Source organism: Gymnodraco acuticeps, unplaced genomic scaffold (genome assembly GCF_902827175.1).
Source record: "Gymnodraco acuticeps unplaced genomic scaffold, fGymAcu1.1, whole genome shotgun sequence".
Lineage (NCBI taxonomy): Eukaryota > Metazoa > Chordata > Actinopteri > Perciformes > Bathydraconidae > Gymnodraco > Gymnodraco acuticeps.
The window spans coordinates 65,210-84,750 of NW_022989961.1; the positions used below are offsets into that span (position 1 = coordinate 65,210).

At 39.4% G+C, this 19,541-nt stretch overlaps 1 protein-coding gene and 4 non-coding genes across 5 annotated transcripts in view; all 5 read left to right on the plus strand.

The window, feature by feature from the left end:
* Positions 1 to 8,503, plus strand: part of LOC117542865 (ELKS/Rab6-interacting/CAST family member 1-like) — a gene marked incomplete at its 5' end in the record, with an annotated part of 67,110 nt that extends 58,607 nt beyond the window's left edge. Inside the window, 1 exon segment of the mRNA XM_034210750.1 lies at positions 6,555 to 8,503. Within this exon segment, the coding sequence (XP_034066641.1) occupies positions 6,555 to 6,692 (138 nt within the window).
* Positions 8,504 to 12,208: 3,705 nt separating this feature from the next.
* On the plus strand, positions 12,209 to 12,281 carry trnak-cuu. Its single transcript has one exon. It is a non-coding gene; the product is annotated as a tRNA-Lys (tRNA).
* A 2,201-nt stretch (positions 12,282 to 14,482) lies between these two features.
* On the plus strand, positions 14,483 to 14,593 carry trnal-caa. The gene is made up of 2 exons: positions 14,483 to 14,520; positions 14,548 to 14,593. It is a non-coding gene; the product is annotated as a tRNA-Leu (tRNA).
* Positions 14,594 to 16,303: 1,710 nt separating this feature from the next.
* trnal-caa lies at positions 16,304 to 16,414 on the plus strand. The gene is made up of 2 exons: positions 16,304 to 16,341; positions 16,369 to 16,414. It is a non-coding gene; the product is annotated as a tRNA-Leu (tRNA).
* A 1,651-nt stretch (positions 16,415 to 18,065) lies between these two features.
* trnal-caa lies at positions 18,066 to 18,176 on the plus strand. Its single transcript has 2 exons — positions 18,066 to 18,103; positions 18,131 to 18,176. It is a non-coding gene; the product is annotated as a tRNA-Leu (tRNA).
* Positions 18,177 to 19,541: the final 1,365 nt, after the last annotated feature.

The following is a 19,541-nucleotide window of genomic DNA, read 5'->3' on the forward strand; positions in this document are numbered from 1 at the left end:
CACAGAAAAAAACCTTTAGTGGAAACGCTTTCACTTACATGTTTGTTTTTTTAAACGGCAAAGTGGCAAGGCTTGCCCACCCTGTGTTGGGGGGGCACAGTGACTCATTTGGGGGGGTATGGCCCGCGAATGACCCCCCATGAGCCCGACCCTGTGGTGACGGTAGGGGCACAAGGAGCTGTGCCTCGGAGGACAGCGTTGGTGGCGGCCGCCTTGATGAGTCAAGGATTGGGCTCGCTAACTCAGCCCCGGGGTTTGCCGAGGTCAAGCTTGTGACATTAAGGCGTGCTGCTGCAACGGCAGGTGCCAGGGCATTCATCTAAACACATCGCCACACATCGGCTGCAGTTATTTCATCGCTATTTCGTTTGAATAAATCCTTAGACCTTGTAAGCCGATTTCTGATGTCCATTTTGTAATTCAAACAGAAATGGGAGTCTACAGAATGCACAATAAATAATAAACAAATCCAGAATAGGCGGCAAAGTGTGACGCTGTGATTGGTCTAAATGGGGACGAATCACAAATCACAACAGACACATGCATTTATGTGACGTAGCCTGCGTTTTTTTTTTTTAGTTCTGACATCACATACATCGTAGCATAAAAGTTCACAGTTTATTTATAATTAAAAATATAAAAATTAAAAAAATTATAAATAATAAAAAACGTGTTTATTGGGGGAGGGCAGGAATGTCAAATGGGAGGGCCCTCCCACGGCGCCGGGCATGCTAGAAAGTGCCGGAGGCGGAGGCGGGACCAAACCATTACATGTAAATAGAAGGGGGTGTACAGAGGCTTTGGATAATTAACTTTTGGAAGAAAATAAGTTAAATTAATTGTAAGTTTAGTGAGTACATTATCAATATAACGTTCTATTAATGTTAATTATTGATGAATGATGAAAGGTTACCCGTGGTGAGGGTGTTTGGGGTGGCCAATAGGGTGGCCAGGATTCAGCTGGGGGTGGCCGTGAAAATGTTCATAGTGACCAAACGTTGGAACTACAATTTATGTGTGAGTCCATGACGTCATTGGGCCCAAAAATACTATTTCCCATTGACTTACATTGGGAAAGAGACATCTGTAAATCAGCATACAATCTCTTATGGCTAAATCAACCACCCTGCCCGAACACTTTTGTAACCCTTCATTAAATCATTAGGGTTTAAAAGTTGTTAAATGCGCTAAAATCCACAGTTTTTTTCTCTCAATTCATCTGACTGAGCGGGAGATTGGAGGTGGGGCTTAAGGAAAACTAAAGTGTGCATGCCCTATGGCAGGGGTTGGCAACAGGCGGACCGCGGTCCGGATCCGGACCCAGTTGCCGACCTATACGGACCTGGAGCTATAATCAATACATTAATAGGGGATTTTCGGCGCCTCCCGCTTTTTTAACGCTGATTTGGGTGACTTGTGTAATTCGTAGAGAAACGAAGAGTTTTCGTTTTGGGGGTGGGGAGTCCGTCCGTCAGTACGACTGACGGACAACTTCTCACTTCAAAAAAGAAGAAGAAATCTAGACCGCGAAAATAATTCAACAAGCGAGTACCTGTTTTTCCTGGCCAAGGACAGGTTCCTTGAACACAACATGAGCGTAACGTGTCTTCACGTGGTATATGTCTCGTCTGAAAGGAGTGCTGACGGAGAGCACCGGAACGCCGCTCCAGCTCTTCAAATATTGCAGTACCCATAAGGAGCCGTACACATGCCGCAGTGTTTGCGTGGCTGTGTCTTTAGTTGTAAGCACAGTGGCGATCTGTTGTTATTAGCATCTGGTTAGCTAGCTATGCTAACGAATTTAAAGAGCTTTTCTACAACCGGTGGAAGAGAGCTCTCTCCTGAGAGGCTCAAATAACCTCAGCTCAGTGAGGTTAAGGCACACCTTGATATGATCATTATAGTTATTAATGAGACTAAATAAAAAATAGGTATAAAATACTATGACAGTAACAAAAAAGTTGTTAAAAATAACAAGAATAGAGTTTAAAAGGGCAGTGATTTGTAAAATATCCCAATAGAAAAATCTGCTTACAGTTCTGTCTCATATGGGTGTTGAAAGATGTATCCATAGATCTCCTAATGTTGCTCTCAAAGTGCACCAGACTGATGCTTTCAACTTCAATATTTAAAAAATAAATCTTCCCGGGGGAGCATGCCCCCGGACCCCCCTAGAGGAGGTTAGGTCCCCCCCACCCACTTAAATCATGTTCACATGGATAGGATACTAAATACATTTGCACACATCTTGTGTCCACATCTTTCTGTTTTGGTGGTCATGCCACACCGTGCACGTGCATGCATACGTGAGTCATGGTGAGATATCTGGATTAAGAGGTTGCCTTTTCTTTGCACAGCATGAAAGAAAGGCCAAATGAATGGGCTGTGATTTTAGTTTTTTAAGCAGAGGTTGAGTTCAATCATTTGTACGACCCTCGGAGGATGTTGTAAAAATTGAAAGGAAAAAGGTTCCCCACCCCTGCTGTAAATAATAATAAAAACCCTTGATTTTTAACTTAACATCTCTGTCTCCTATTGATCTGAGTATATTATAAAGAATAGCAGTTAATTGAAGCATTATAACACAGGCCTTTGTCAGATGGTATATTACGCTGTTTTTTTCTGCTTCGAATAGTTCTCTCTTTTTTCACCATACCTGTGTTTGCATCACTGTAACCATGAGCACCTGCATGTGTATGAGAATGGCCCTGACTCCATGTCGGCCCAGATTTACAAACTCCTGGCAGGACAAGCTCCAGCTCAATTCGCGCACTGAATTTAAAAAAAGTGAGTGAGGGTCTGCAATATAAGAGGGAAAGAAAGAGAAACTTTAAAACTGTTCAATTGTTATGATGTGTAAAGACTGATATTGTTCTATAATCGTCTGAAACTGTTAAGTCATGATGTGAAACGGTTAACAAAGAAAAAGGGAAACTCAAGCTGCTGCTACACTTTATTTTATTTATCTAAAATTAAGCACTTTTAAGATGCACACATTTTCAAAAGCTATTTTATTTATTTCTCCTATTTTATTTTTAAATGCAGCCCGAGAGGAACATTACACATATCCACAGTATTTACTGTATATCTGTATAGTTCAATGTTCATTGACAATAAATATGTTGTTTTTGAATTGTACTTTCTTATTTGATTGGCAGTCAGTTGTTGATGACATGCAGACGTTGATAAAAGCTACAGGTCACTTCAATACATATCACACTAATTCATGAAGCAAGTTAGACAGTTTGATGTTTCCGGGACCTTTGCATGGGGACATTTTCACTAACTGGACCTCGTTGAATTTTAGTTGAATACCCCTGCTCTATGGGCATAAGTTACTGGATGATGTGGGCACCTTTTGTACCTCCAATCGCTTCATTGTTTGCTTCATGCGCCACTGAGCAACTTTTCATAGGAATAAACGGCCCTCCAACGCTGTATCCAGTGCTCTTTATAGATCCATGGGCAGCACCATGACTGTGACCAGAAATGTAGAAATAGATATTTTTACATTTAATTTCGCAAAGAAAATAAGTGGTTTTGAATGACCACTTTGGCACATGGTGAATGTGTTATGGCGCATTTCCACTACAGTGCGGAGCTCGCTTTAAGCGTGCCGTGCCCGGCCCGTTTTTGGTTGCGTTTCCACTTGGCGTAGTTCCGGCTCACAACAACGGGCCTCCAGACATAAATAAACCAGCGACTGTATTCGCCATGACACAGACAGTCTGTGGTTTGTACTTGTTTAACTTTTGTCTAGTTTCTAAATAGATATGAGGAGCTGTGAGCTCTGAGAGCTAACAGCTAACGGCTGATGTTGGTTTTGTGTTTCGTATTGAAGATGACGTCACGGCTCCGCCTACACCTGCGTTACTATAGTTACTACCCCAGTTACTAAACTGTAATGGAAACGCAGCATAAAGTGAGCCAGTCTAAACAAGGCCTAACGAGGTCTAGCCATACCAAGCGAGGCCCTGTAGTGGAAATGCGCCTTTAGATTGCAAGATCAACTAGATGGCCAGCAGCACATAGCTCTGTTAATGCTGATTCCACAAGTAAAAAATAATATGTATATCCAACCCGTTATTTCAATCTGCTCCAAAATGTAATGGGTTCCTTCTTGGCACACGCTCCACCAGGTTTAATGAATGAGTACCCAACAACCAATCAGAAATCATCACCTGTTTTGCAACAATAGTTATGCGATAGGAAAAACAAACACTTTAAGAAGTGCATTGGCAGGGCAGTCTCTCATGTTCTGCACCTTCAGTGCACACGATGCTGTCTGAGATATCTTTGACACGTTTAATCTGGGTTTTTCAGCGCCTTTCTGGAGCGTCCTCCGGCTGCAGGTCAAGGCTGTGTGAGTCAGAGAGCAGGAGACAGCAGACAGATACCGAACCGTTTATCTCTTCTCAATCGTCTTACCACCTTATCTTTACTGCCCTGTTTTTCTGGGGGATTGCAGCTAAAACGCAGTCATTAAGTTAAATGACCTGCACAAACATGTGGGAAATAAGCCAGTATGTGTGATTGCTGCACAACAAAATAGGAGAATGGCCAGAGGATGTTTAGGCATTAATGATAGGGAAATAAAATATTGCAAACACACTTGAACAGGGGAGGACGGAGTGCCAGAGCTTCATACTAATTCTTCTCAGATCTTGTCGTGCCAAAACTTGATCTGACGGTTAATCAGGTTTTATGTCAGCGTACAGTGAGCAACACAGCTGTAAGGGTAGTCCAGAAGGGGATTTCAAACAATTACATAAATATGAATTAAAATATGAATTCTACAGTAAATAAAACAGTTTTTATTGTATGAAAAATATAATTGAATGTAATATTGTGTATGCATTGACTACTCTTTGTAAACTAGACTGCAACATTACATTTAAATAAATAAATCAAGGCTTTATTGAGAACAGTCAGTCCCATATTGAGTATTAAAGGGATTTCCCTCAGTGTCATATTGAATTTTCATTAAGTTTGGGTATTTTATTGTATGTAATAAATGTAATGTGGGCCAAGCTTTATAGCATATTTAATTAGACCCTGCCTGCCTTGTAAACATCGACATAGACCGTTTTTAATTCATCTTTCTGTTACAAATTTCACACAAACAATTCAAACAGTATTGCCAAAGTAAAATATGAAAAGTAAATTGACTCATAACAAATACAGTAATATATGGATAAGAGACTTTATTTGAGATATCATTTGGATTGATGATTAACAGTATTATTTCTAACAGCAGTTCCACATGGATGAAGCTACTGTAATGTAAAGTGCCAGAGAGATTTGCTGGAGATGAGAGCAGAGGGAAGAGGTTAAGACTTAACGAGGAAACATTTAGCCAATATCTAACCCAGGCCTCACACACAGACACACACACACACATGTGGGTTTGTGTTACATGACTGTTTGAGTGGTGCTCCTATTGATACAGATGTATTGGTCATTAAGTCAGTTAGGTTTGACGTCTCAGCTCGGCGGCAGCCAAAGAAAAGAAAATCAGCGCTGTCTCACAGAAATGTTCCACTCAGTATGGGCAGAGAGAACCGCACAGATTTCAGATTATAGATCTGTGTGTGTGTGTGTGTGTGTTGTGTGTGTGGTGTGTGTGTGTGTGTGTGTGTGTGTGTGTGTGTGTGGTGTGTGTGTGTGTGTGTGTGTGTGTGTCTAATCGTCCATGGGGCAACGAGGGGAGTGTGTCTTTCTGCCTGTGTTTGAGTGCTTGACTGATATTGGATTTAAAAGTGTTTCATCTTTTCCTTATGTCCATCTTTCTCATCTTAAAGGAACAACATGAAAACATGGAATTTAAAGGACTAGTTCTACATTTTAAGGAAATGATTAGGCTTGTTTGTGTTCTTCCCTGTAATTAGATGAGAAGATAGATATCACATCATTAAATATGAAGCTGCTGCCAGTTAGCTTAGCATAGCATAAAAGTGGAAACAAGGGTAAACAGCTCTTCTAGCTCTGTCTAATGCTAATTAAATCCGCCTATCAGCCCCTTGAAAAGCTCGCTAGTTCACTGATCAATTGCATTTATTTAATTTGTCAAAAACCCAATTATAAAACAATGAATGCACTTTTCTAAGGAGAGATATGTGAAGAGTAGTGTGTTACGTAACCCCACATGGCATCTTGATTTTAGATGGATAGGTACTTTATTGATCCCAAATTTGGAAATTATTTATTTGCAGCAGCAAAGTGTACAGACATTAACATCTTCAAATCTTTCAAGGTGGAAAACTCTATTTAAACTCTGTTAAAGCCTGTGAATGTGTGAGCTTAAACACGATACACAGATTCTGGTACCTGTGGACGGATTAAAGCTAGTTGTTTCTCTCTATTTCCAGTCCTCAGGCTAAGCTAAAATAAGCTAACCAGCTAGCTTACTCTGAGCAAGAAAGCAGAAGGCTGTATTTCTCCAAAATGTCCAGCTATTCTTTTGAATTCCTTGTTATTATGTTGGCAATATTGGTAACACATGGTTTACAACATGTCTAAATCTCCCGTGTGTGTGTGTGTTTCTTCTCTCTCAGATGGAGGCGGAGTTAGAGCAGTGTGAGAGGGAGGGGGCGGAGCTTCAGGACTACGCCAATCAGGTCCTGCAGCAGATCGCCGAACGATGCCCCGACATTCTGGAACAAGTGGTGAACGCTCTAGAGGACAGCTGCTGACACATGAACACACACACACACACTTATCCACACACAGAAAAGCTTGTCCATTAGTTAGCGTGAAAATCAAGGAAACACACACATAAAAAACATCAGGGGTCTCCAGCTAGCCCCCGTCATCTCCTGGTACACACATAAAAAGGACGAAGACTTTTTCTTCCCCCACACTTCAATTTTCAGAGGCACAGAAAGGAGATTCAAAAATAAAAAATCCTTTCTGAAAAATATTCTTCCACTGTGTCTTCAGCCGCTCTCACTTCAAACAAACAGTGCCGGCTGAGGGAATGATGTTCAGTAAACACAGAGCTGTGTTGGCATGCTAGTTAATAAGAATTGATGATTGAGACTTTTAACACATTCATTTCCTAACATCTCGGAAACAGAAGGAGCCTCACTGCACCCCCCCATGTGTGACACTTCACAGCGGCCATCTTGTGTCTTTCCAGGCAATCAGCAGACTTGTAATTGTGACTTGATGTATTTTATGGGGGGGGGGGAGGATTAAAAAGGGTGAGAGTGAGTGAAGCTTGCCAGGTTGTGTCTGATGCCAGACTTACACGCTGTTACCACATTGTGATTTGATTGGTTACAGATACAAAATAGTTTATTTCAACCGCCTTTGATTCTTTACATCATTTGCTGCTATCTTTTTAACATTAAGCTTCTATTTCTACCATGTCTCTTTTTTTCTGATGAAATGTCTAAACTTCTTTCTGCAGTAATCTCTAGGGAGTTGAGCATTTGAATTAACAGGAGCTTTCATCATGGGGACGTGACACTTTCATTTTTTCCCACCATTGTTGATGAAAGGCACAAACTACAATAACTCTCGCAATACTCCCTTTATTAAAACACACCAGTAGATGTTTGAGTTTCTTTTGAACCTAAGAAAGCTATGCTGGAAGTCGGTTGTGTTCAGAAAACCCCTCACTTACCGTGTAGTGACAATCCCTTTAGAGTTAACATGAGGAGACTTCATTGCCCTTATCAAAGCATTTTTTTTTTCTTGGGAGGTAGAGAATATAAAATAATTGCTATATATTTTTTTGCTTTTGGTAATATATATACAAATCTTGTTTAATTGAAAAAGTTGTCATGTATTGGTTGGTATGTTACATAATGTGTCAAACGTTGTTTTCTGTGTTTGCAAGTCACCACAGAAGTGTTCCAGAGCAGGAGACTGTTATTAGGGACGTGTTGCACCTACATGAGGCTCTGTGTCCACCGGGAACATTGTTTATCTTGTTGTTGTTTACAGCCGAAATGACACTCTGACGCATGTTTCCCACACGCTGACAGCCTTCACAGGATGTAAACACTAACATCACCGAGCACTAGACAGGTTCCACTCGTTTCATACTATACTGTAGTCGTGCTGAAGGCCACATGCAACGGGTTTAGCGCTGCTCCATAAAAGAAATACCTGGTGGAGACAAAGCCTAAAGATGGGGATTTAAAATGCATACGCAATTCTGAGTTTACACCTTTGTGAGGCTCTGAAGAAGCGTTTAAGCTGTGTATTTAAAAAGGCTGAGAGTCACATGGGTGTAAATGAGGAGTTTCATTCAAAAATATCCTTAATACGGAAGTCTCAGTGTTTGCCGCAGGTTCCTTAAATGTCACCAGTTTGAATTTGCTAAAATCTTCAATAACTTATTTTGGAATGAAACTCCATCAGATATGAGCTTCTGTTGTAAATCCAGTATTTTGTTTTATACTGAATATGTAATGAAACGGTGATGGCTGGGACTCTGTTGGAGATTGAGAATGAGAGAATGGAATAAAAAATGGATTTATCTTTTATTGTGAAAGGATTCTGTCTGTCATTTCTATATCTCAGTCAAATGTGAGAGCTGCTTCCTTTTGACCTGGGACCCCTCCTCACAGGTTGTATAGCCTCAGTGAGGACGTGAATTATACATTTTAATCTGATTTTTCTCTCACATATTGTTTCTTTTGAAGGATCTTTATACACTTTTAAGAGGTGAACGTTTTCAGCTTTTCATGAGACAATGAGGTTAGAGCATCTTCCCTTTTCTTTCATTTCCTTACTTTTTTCCGACCTCTCCCTCCCCTCCTTCCTTTTGCCTCACTTGGATTCTCTCTCTCGCCCTCTCTAAAATCGTCTTCTTATCTTGTCACTTAGTGCTTTATTTTCCTATCCGCCCACAATAATGACATTATTCCACAGCCCAGGGCCTCATCCTGTCCCAGTTCTTCACACACACACAGAGAGAAGCCATACCATTACTATTGTCTTAAATGTCCAACAACTTTATCCAAAATCACACTATTTCCAATAGCATGGACTCAAATGAATAGTGTGGACGGTTGAACTAAACAGATTCTGGTGAGGAATGATTTAAATTGGCTTGGGGTTTTCCCTCTCCTGTAGTGTGTTATGTCGTTTTCTGTAAAATCCTTGTTATCCCAGAGGGAGTTTCTCTCCCACTCCCCCCTGAAACGCCTCCATTGGACTCCTTTGTTTGATTCAGGAACATAGTGACATCACTCTGTAACACTCTGTGCTTCTATTGGCTCATGCTCCAACACATGTTACGTGATAGGCTAAGGGGCGGGACAGCTCTAAACGATTGACGCAACAGAGCCGGCCAGCTAACCAATCAGAGCAGACTGGGCTCTGGTTTCAGACAGAGGGTGGAAAGAAGTGCTGCAGCACAGGCAGTATGAGAACAATAAAGTGCAAACACACAACTAGAACACCTGTTCAACAGAGCTGCCCAGCTTTAGACCTTGAACCTCGACCCTGAGCCGACCTTTGTCTCAAAAAAGTTTAACCCGTATTATTTTATGCTAATTTGTAGGCTATAGCACACTTAATTTATAATCAGTGTACTCATGTTGTGCGTTTAATTATGTAAAGTGCAGTGTCAATTAAGTGACAATTGCTAATCATGTCAATAAGAGATGTGTTGGAGACTTTGATACTTGTTTCATAACATATACAAAATAAAAGGGCACTAATAGAGCACACCAATCAGGGTAACAACTCAGTATGTTCATCTATGTACGGATGTCTTTTGAAATTGTTTTAACGTTTATTTTTATGTTTGGAGTTGGTTCCCTCCCATATGCATGCACACACACACCACCTTCCTCTGCAGAGATTCATTACGATAAGATCTGCTGATAATGGTGGTTTACAGCAGCTGTTACTCACACTGAGTCGTTTTTCGTAAATGTCCCCTCTGTGTAATAAAGCTATTCTGATTGTGATTACACCAGAAACACAGACGTCCTTGAGGTTCTGTTGGGGCATGTCCATAATGTACATCCCTAATGGAGGACCAGGACACAGGAGGAGAAATAAAACACTGAGTGACTGCAGAGGAAGTAGGGGGCTTGCGTTGGCTCTGGGTCGATGTGGTTTCAATCATCACACATCTCATCACACGTGACTGCAAAGAAAAGAAAGAGTGTGATGGAGAGAAAGAGAAAACAGAGAGAGGGAGAGCGGAGACCAAAACAAACAGCAGCTCGACTTCAAACACTCTCAGCCTCTATCACATGTTTTCAGGCTTAATAATGAAAGCTTTTAGTTGTGCTTTGAAGGCATTACACGTGTTGCTTGTTGGTTTTGTATGTTTGCTTTTTGCATACATTATTTTCTCCAATAAGTGGTTTGTAAAGTAAATGAATTACTGACCTGTACGTGGGATGAAGATCCAGCAACACTGAGGACAGCTTCCTTATCTTCAGTTCCTCCTCCGTCTGCGCATTCCTCTCACTTTTATTGCTTTCAGAGAAAACTTCTCTGCTAGCTGCTAAGACCCAACCTCTGATAGGGACTGAGAGATCTAGGGTCAGTGAGTAATGAGGGAATCGCTGGGTAATGCAACCAAAGCCAGCATTGATTCAACATGGCAGCCTTCCTGAGCAAAGTGACTTCTGATCTCCACATGGGGGCGAGGGTTCAAATCCAGTATTTTACCTGGAGGGTACATCTCTTTTGTTTAGCGATACCGGTACCTCTTATTTTGTTTCGATTGCACACAGACTGAATAAAATCATGAGAACATATAAAACAGAATTACTCTGATGTGTGATCTGTCTTTGACTGAAAACAATTATTTTCTCAAACCAAATGTTGCTTTTGGGGTTGGTATAGGCCTTGTTCTTGTTATGAACAGCATCCTCCATTCTCTGTCACTGCCTTACATTTCAGTTTGCAAGTCACTGATGAAGTCTAAATTGAATAATAATTTAATGTGTTTTACCTGCAGGCTAGGTTTTCCTTGTATGGCTCCTTAAAAGAGGTCATCAATATTATTATTATTATTATTATTATTATTATTACTATAATTTAGTAAATTTACAAATACTATCACTCCAGAGGCCTGTACTACGAAGCTGAGGCCTGTACTACAAAGCAGGATTTTCGCTTAGCGAGGTAACTTCAGGGAAAACTCTGGGTTTCCGGTCCTACGACGCTGGTTCTCTTTTTAGCAGGCTAGATCTCCATGGTAACTTATGCTTAGCGGCTAACCTGGTCGGGACCAGGTTAGGTTGCAGGCTAAGAGCTCAACTCAGTGAAAGCACTGCCTGCTGACCAACAGAAAAGCTGCCGTTGCAGGAAAGACGGCCGGCAAAAATCACCGACTGTGTGAACGTGAACATTAATAGAATATCACCTTCCATCTTCAGAGCAATCTGACTATTATAACATTAGCGTTAAGAAAGCTTAATAAAATCGATGTGTCCCATTATCATTAATATCACATCATAATGTATCATATATTTCCTTATCTGAGTCAGCTGAGCCGTATCTGGCCGTGCAACACTCACAGTGTCACATACTGTATGCAGAAGTATTATTTTAAGCAACACATTAAGTTGAGGAAACACTCGAGTCAAATGTAATTAAAGTCAGATCGTGTTTTAGACGGGGCAGTGATATCATAAACCTGTTAATGTACGCATTCAAACACTTTTTCTGTTCCCAGCTGTATTCACCTTGCAGGTGCAGCTATGTGGCTTTGATCCTGGATAAAGTGTTTAAGTCATGGATGTTTAAAGTTTAACTTCTTCATATTTGACTAATATTATAGTTGACTTTTTCTTCAGGAAGTATGACGCTGCGCTGTCAGTACGCTTCTCCATGTTTGTGATTGGTCGAATGCTCCAGAGATACCACCCCTTTCATGTGAACGCGCACCTAACTAGATAGGACACGGCTGGCTTGAGCGATCGAGTTGATAGCCAGCGTCGTAGGACAGTTTAGCGAGAGCGGGTTTATTTTGGATTAAGTCAACCGGATAACTCAAAACATATCCAGGATATGTTGAACTAGATTCGTAGTTTAGGCCCCTGGTCCGGGGCAGGTTAGCCGCTCAGCATAAGTTACCATGGAGATCTAGCCTTGGTGGAAGTGAACCAGCGTCGTAGGACCGGAAACCCCGAGTTTTCCCGGAAGTTAACCGGCTAAGCGAAAATTCTGCTTTGTAGTACAGGCCTCTGGAGAGGAAAAAGTTGCCGCCCACTACATGCCATGAATAGCCCGGCTAGCTCAGTCGGTAGAGCATGAGACTCTTAATCTCAGGGTCGTGGGTTCGAGCCCCACGTTGGGCTGAGACATTTTATGGTGTATTAATCCTAGATCTTCAGATATGTTGTTTCGGAACCTTGAACCTTTTATGGAGGACGGAACATGACATAACAACAAGTATAAATAAATAAATGTAAGGAATAAATACGGAAATAAATACAGGAATAAATGAATACAGGAATAAATACATGTGGAAATAAATACATAAATAAATGTGGAAATAAATACACAAATAAATACAATTATAATAAATAAATGCATAAATAAAGATGGAAATAAATGAATGTATAAATACATACAACTTGAGAATTAAACACAACACACATTATTATAAATCTTTAATATATTTCTACATTTACGTTCACTTACATTTATTTATGTATTTCTGTGTCAATATGCTAATGAGGTGGGCGGTCCTAACCTCAGTCTGAAGCAGGATTGGTTACAGGAGTGTGATCATTCATTCATCAGACTTTAAGGTCTACCTAAATATAAGATACTTACACTTTTCAATCTGGTCCGCATCCCGCGGAAGGTCTACAAGCTACAGCATAAGTTGTAAAATACTCAATAAGCACCGTAACTTTCATGATACGCATTTCTCGGTCACGATAGGTTGTTTCCGTGAACTGTAAATGTTGCGGCCACAAGGTATTGTGGGAAATCATTTTTTCCTTTCCTTTTGTAAAGCAAGATCCAGTGTTTCCTAAACTAAAGGAGGTTATAAAGGAAGTTTCAAAGCTCCTTTCCTATCATCTAGAGCAGTGGTTCTCAACTGGTGGGTCGCGGACCCCCTTCGAGTGGGTCGCAGATGTCAGTGAAGAAAAAAAATAAGTTTAATAAAAAAAATTCAAACTTTTATTTTGAAGGCCCGATTTTCTAACGCTGTGCATGCAGTAGGTGTTGGACTGGAAGTACCGGAGACCATAAACGGTTTTGAAACTTCTGTCACGTAGTGATCATCTTCTCAATAAAACATTTTTTTTTCGAGTCTTCTGGCCAATCAGAATCAAGATTGTTGCCGGAAGTCCCCACGGAGAATAACTTTGCGGTATAACTATTCTTTATACATCCATGGGTACAACTTCAAATAGAAATGAACACGTAATGAAATATGACCCCCGGTTTGATGATTGACAGGTCACAGAACAATGGGAGCTATCTACCCTTACCCACAATTTAGTAGTAATTCACACAAACTATCTCCTCTTTGCTCTTCTCTCTGTGAGGAGGAGAAGGAAGCAGTCATAACAAAGTGAAAAACAAACAATGGCATACATTATTATTAATATGTCGGGTAGTAATAGATGTATTTATTTTCTTCTCAGAGTGTACCAGAATGCGTAGTTTATATGTTAGTATAAATCTCCTGGGGGAAAATTCCCCCCTGACCCCCCCTGCTGGGGTTGGGTTTTCAGCATGTGTGACTTTTTATGTTATACAGTTCATCTTTGATTCCATCATCTCATTAAACCTTTTTTAAAAGCATACTTTAGTTCTGTGAAGGGATGTAAGGGATATTTGCACTGTACTTCACTTGAATTAATATTGTATGCTGAAAAGCGTATATATTACAGCACTTCGTTACGAACCTTTCTTAGCTAAACTGAGAATTCCATCGCAACCAATGGATGTAGTATAACTCGCTACGGATCGCTTGCTTCTGCCTGGCTCCAACATTAACCAATCCTGCTTCAGACTGACTAAGGTTAGTTAATAAATGAATGTAAATGAACATAAATGTAGAAATACGTTAAAAAAATATTTAAATGTGTGTTCTGTTTTATTCTCAATTTTTTTTATTATTCATACAATCATTTATTTATTTCAAAATGTATTTATGCATTTATTTATTCTTGTATTTATTAAATCCTGTATTTATTTCCACATGTATTCATTTCTGTATGTATTTATTATTTTATTAATGTAATCCTGTATATATTGATATATTTGTTATGCATTTATTTATTTATCTATACATTTGTCATGTTCCGTCCTCCATTGTACTTTTGAAATAAATATATTGCCGATAAGCAATGCGTGTGGAAAAAAAAAGGTTGGACATCTTAGTAGGTCAAATTAAAGGCGCCATAAAACACACAAATGTGAGTAGTCAATAAGTCTGTGGAAAGGAAATTACAAAAGGAAAAGTTGTAAACGTTAAATAACTAAGATTACTTTCTCTCGTTGTACAAATACCTAGAATGAAACTTTACTCCAAGCTGTCAGGATGGCCGAGCGGTCTAAGGCGCCAGACTCAAGGTATCACTCCTTCCTGTGAAATGGGACTTCTGGTCTCCGAATGGAGGCGTGGGTTCAAATCCCACTTCTGACAAAGTTTTAAACTGGTTTCTCTGTGAACATATACATATAGTAACCTACAAGCCGTATAGCCAACAAACAGAAAACAAGTACTTCAAATAGGCAAATTCACTAGTTTAGCTGCTAGTAAATATGGAGGACGCAACCTGACATAAGTATAAATAAATCAATTAAATGTATACATTTTATGAACTCCGCTTAAAAAAAACTGTAAGTATTTTATGTTAAGGTCTACCTATATATAAGATACTTACACTTTTCAATCTGGTTAGCCGCATCCCGCTGAAGGTCTGCCAGTGGCCTTCTAGTAGAAGCCATTACTAGAGAGTTGCCGTGTGTACAGGGATGGTAGACCCAAAAATCAGCTCCTATTGTCTCTCTATCCACTATTCCTTGACCTCTGTGTGAAACGTAACTGGGTTAAGGAAAAGTGGAGAATTCAAAAGGACTTAGGAAAAGAGACTGTGGTGCTTTGAGAATCCGGCTGCACTGACACTATCCAACATTTTATTAATGTGAGTCTGCTGTGGGGAAACTACAGTTCTCTGTACAGCGGACTACTTTGAGCGCATCTAGAGACTTTGCACCGTGCAATGGTGTGGTTCTATGAAGGCTTTATGAACGTGGACAGCCATTACTAGAGAGTTGCTGTGTGTGTGCAGGGATGCTAGACCATGGTAAATACAAATGTATTTATTATAAACGTGTTAGGCCTTAACCTATCACTGTGTAGATCCCTATTACACTGTGAAATGTTGAATTTAGTTGATCATTTCTGTAAAAAGTTGTAAAATGCTCAATAAGTACCGATACTTTCATGATATGCATTTCTCGGTCACGATCGGTTGTTTCCGTGAACTGCTGAATGTTGTTTCACGGTAAATGTTGCGGCCACAAGGTATTGTGGGACAGCATTTTCTCCTTTCCTTTCGTAAGAAAGGTCCAGTGTTTCCTATAAACTAAAGGAGGTTATAAAGGAAGTTTCAAAGCTCCTTTCCTATCATCTAGACTAGAGAATTCGAACAGCTCTTATCATGGCTGCGACTTGGATACTTACAGGTCATTTCACTTCGTTACGAACCTTTCTTAGCTAAACTGAGAATTCCACCGCAACCAATGGATGTAGTATGACTCGCTACGGATCGCTTGCTTCTGCCTGGCTCCAACATTAACCAATCCTGCTTCAGACTGACTGAGGTTAGGACCGCCTACCTCTTAATAAATCAATATAAATGAACATAAATGTAGAAATACATTAAAAATATATAAAAATGTGTGTTCTGTTTTATTCTAAATCTTGGTATTATTTATACATTCATTTATTTATTTATGCATTTATTTATTATTGTATTTTTTTATTCTTGTATTTATTTCCACATGAATTCATTCTGTATTGATTTGAACATGTATTTATGATTTTATACATTTTTTCCTGTATATATTCATATATTTTGTATGCATGTATTTATTTATCTATAAGTGTGTCATGTTCCGTCCTCCATTGTGCGTCTGAAATAAATCTATTGCCGATAAGCAATGCGTGTGGAAAAATTAAGTTGGACATCTTTGTAGGTCAAATTAAAGGTGCCATAAAACCCACAAATGTGAGTTGTCAATAAGTCTGTGGAAAGGAAATTACAAAAGGAAAAGTTGTAAACGTTAAATAACTAAGATGACTTTCTGTAGTTGTAGAAATACCTAGAATGAAACTTTACACCCAGCTGTCAGGATGGCCGAGCGGTCTAAGGCGCCAGACTCAAGGTATCACTCCTTCCTGTGAAATGGGACTTCTGGTCTCCGAATGGAGGCGTGGGTTCAAATCCCACTTCTGACAAAGTTTTAAACTGGTTTCTCTGTGAACATATACATATAGTAACAAGCCGTACGCAACCTCACTAGTTACCTAACTACTATAATTATAAATAAATCAATTAAATGTATACATTTTATGAGCTCCGCTTCAAAAAAACTGTAAGTATTTTATGTTAAGGTCTACCTATATATAAGATACTTACACTTTTCAATCTGGTCAGCCGCATACCGCAGAAGGTCTGCCAGTGGCCTTCTAGTAGAAGCCATTACTAGAGAGTTGCCGTGTGTACAGGGATGGTAGACCCAAAAATCAGCTCCTATCGTCTCTCTATCCACTATTCCTTGACCTCTGTGTGAAACGTAACTGGGTTAAGGAAAAGTGGAGAATTCAAAAGGACTTAGGAAAAGAGACTGTGGTGCTTTGAAAATCCGGCTGCACTGACACTATCCAACATTTTATTAATGTGAGTCTGCTGTGGGGAAACTACAGTTCTCTGTACAGCGGACTACTTTGAGCGCATCTAGAGACTTTGCACCGTGCAATGGTGTGGTTCTATGAAGGCTTTATGAACGTGGACAGCCATTACTAGAGAGTTGCTGTGTGTGTACAGGGATGCTAGACCATGGTAAATACAAATGTATTTATTATAAACGTGTTAGGCCTTAACCTATCACTGTGTATATCCCTATTACACTGTGAAATGTTGAATTTAGTTGATCATTTCAGTAAAAAGTTGTAAAATGCTCAATAAGTACCGATACTTTCATGATATGCATTTCTCGGTCACGATCGGTTGTTTCCGTGAACTGCTGAATGTTGTTTCACGGTAAATGTTGCGGCCACAAGGTATTGTGGGACAGCATTTTCTCCTTTCCTTTCGTAAAGAAAGGTCCAGTGTTTCCTATAAACTAAAGGAGGTTATAAAGGAAGTTTCAAAGCTCCTTTCCTATCATCTAGACTAGAGAATTCAAACAGCTCTTATCATGGCTGCGACTTGGATACTTACAGGTCATTTCACTTCGTTACGAACCTTTCTTAGCTAAACTGAGAATTCCACCGCAACCAATGGATGTAGTATGACTCGCTACGGATCGCTTGCTTCTGCCTGGCTCCAACATTAACCAATCCTGCTTCAGACTGACTGAGGTTAGGACCGCCTACCTCTTAATAAATCAATATAAGTGAACATAAATGTAGAAATACATTAAAAATAAATAAAAATGTGTGTTCTGTTTTATTCTAAATCTTGGTATTATTTATACATTCATTTATTTATTTATGCATTTATTTATTATTGTATTTTTTTATTCCTGTATTTATTTCCACATGAATTCATTCTGTATTGATTTGAACATGTATTTATGATTTTATACATTTTTTCCTGTATATATTCATATATTTTGTATGCATGTATTTATTTATCTATAAGTGTGTCATGTTCCGTCCTCCATTGTGCGTCTGAAATAAATCTATTGCCGATAAGCAATGCGTGTGGAAAAAAGAAGTTGGACATCTTTGTAGTTCAAATTAAAGGCGCCATAAAACACACAAATGTGAGTTGTCAATAAGTCTGTGGAAAGGAAATTACAAAAGGAAAAGTTGTAAACGTTAAATAACTAAGATTACTTTCTCTAGTTGTAGAAATAGCTAGAATGAAACTTTACTCCCAGCTGTCAGGATGGCCGAGCGGTCTAAGGCGCCAGACTCAAGGTATCACTCCTTCCTGTGAAATGGGACTTCTGGTCTCCGAATGGAGGCGTGGGTTCAAATCCCACTTCTGACAAAGTTTTAAACTGGTTTCTCTGTGAACATATACATATAGTAACAAGCCGTACGCAACCTCACTAGTTACCTAACTACTATAATTATAAATAAATTAATGAAATGTATACATTTTATGAGCTCCGCTTCAAAAAAACTGTAAGTATTTTATGTTAAGGTCTACCTATATATAAGATACTTACACTTTTCAATCTGGTCAGCCGCATACCGCAGAAGGTCTGCCAGTGGCCTTCTAGTAGAAGCCATTACTAGAGAGTTGCCGTGTGTACAGGGATGGTAGACCCAAAAATCAGCTCCTATTGTCTCTCTATCCACTATTCCTTGACCTCTGTGTGAAACGTAACTGGGTTAAGGAAAAGTGGAGAATTCAAAAGGACTTAGGAAAAGAGACTGTGGGTGCTTTGAGAATCCGGCTGCACTGACACTATCCAACATTTTATTAATGTGAGTCTGCTGTGGGGAAACTACAGTTCTCTGTACAGCGGACTACTTTGAGCGCATCTAGAGACTTTGCACCGTGCAATGGTGTGGTTCTATGAAGGCTTTATGAACGTGGACAGCCATTACTAGAGAGTTGCTGTGTGTGTACAGGGATGCTAGACCATGGTAAATACAAATGTATTTATTATAAACGTGTTAGGCCTTAACCTATCACTGTGTATATCCCTATTACACTGTGAAATGTTGAATTTAGTTGATCATTTCAGTAAAAAGTTGTAAAATGCTCAATAAGTACCGATACTTTCATGATATGCATTTCTCGGTCACGATCGGTTGTTTCCGTGAACTGCTGAATGTTGTTTCACGGTAAATGTTGCGGCCACAAGGTATTGTGGGACAGCATTTTCTCCTTTCCTTTCGTAAAGAAAGGTCCAGTGTTTCCTATAAACTAAAGGAGGTTATAAAGGAAGTTTCAAAGCTCCTTTCCTATCATCTAGACTAGAGAATTCAAACAGCTCTTATCATGGCTGCGACTTGGATACTTACAGGTCATTTCACTTCGTTACGAACCTTTCTTAGCTAAACTGAGAATTCCACCGCAACCAATGGATGTAGTATGACTCGCTACGGATCGCTTGCTTCTGCCTGGCTCCAACATTAACCAATCCTGCTTCAGACTGACTGAGGTTAGGACCGCCTACCTCTTAATAAATCAATATAAATGAACATAAATGTAGAAATACATTAAAAATATATAAAAATGTGTGTTCTGTTTTATTCTAAATCTTGGTATTATTTATACATTCATTTATTTATTTATGCATTTATTTATTATTGTATTTTTTTATTCCTGTATTTATTTCCACATGTATTCATTCTGTATTGATTTGAACATGTATTTATGATTTTATACATTTTTTCCTGT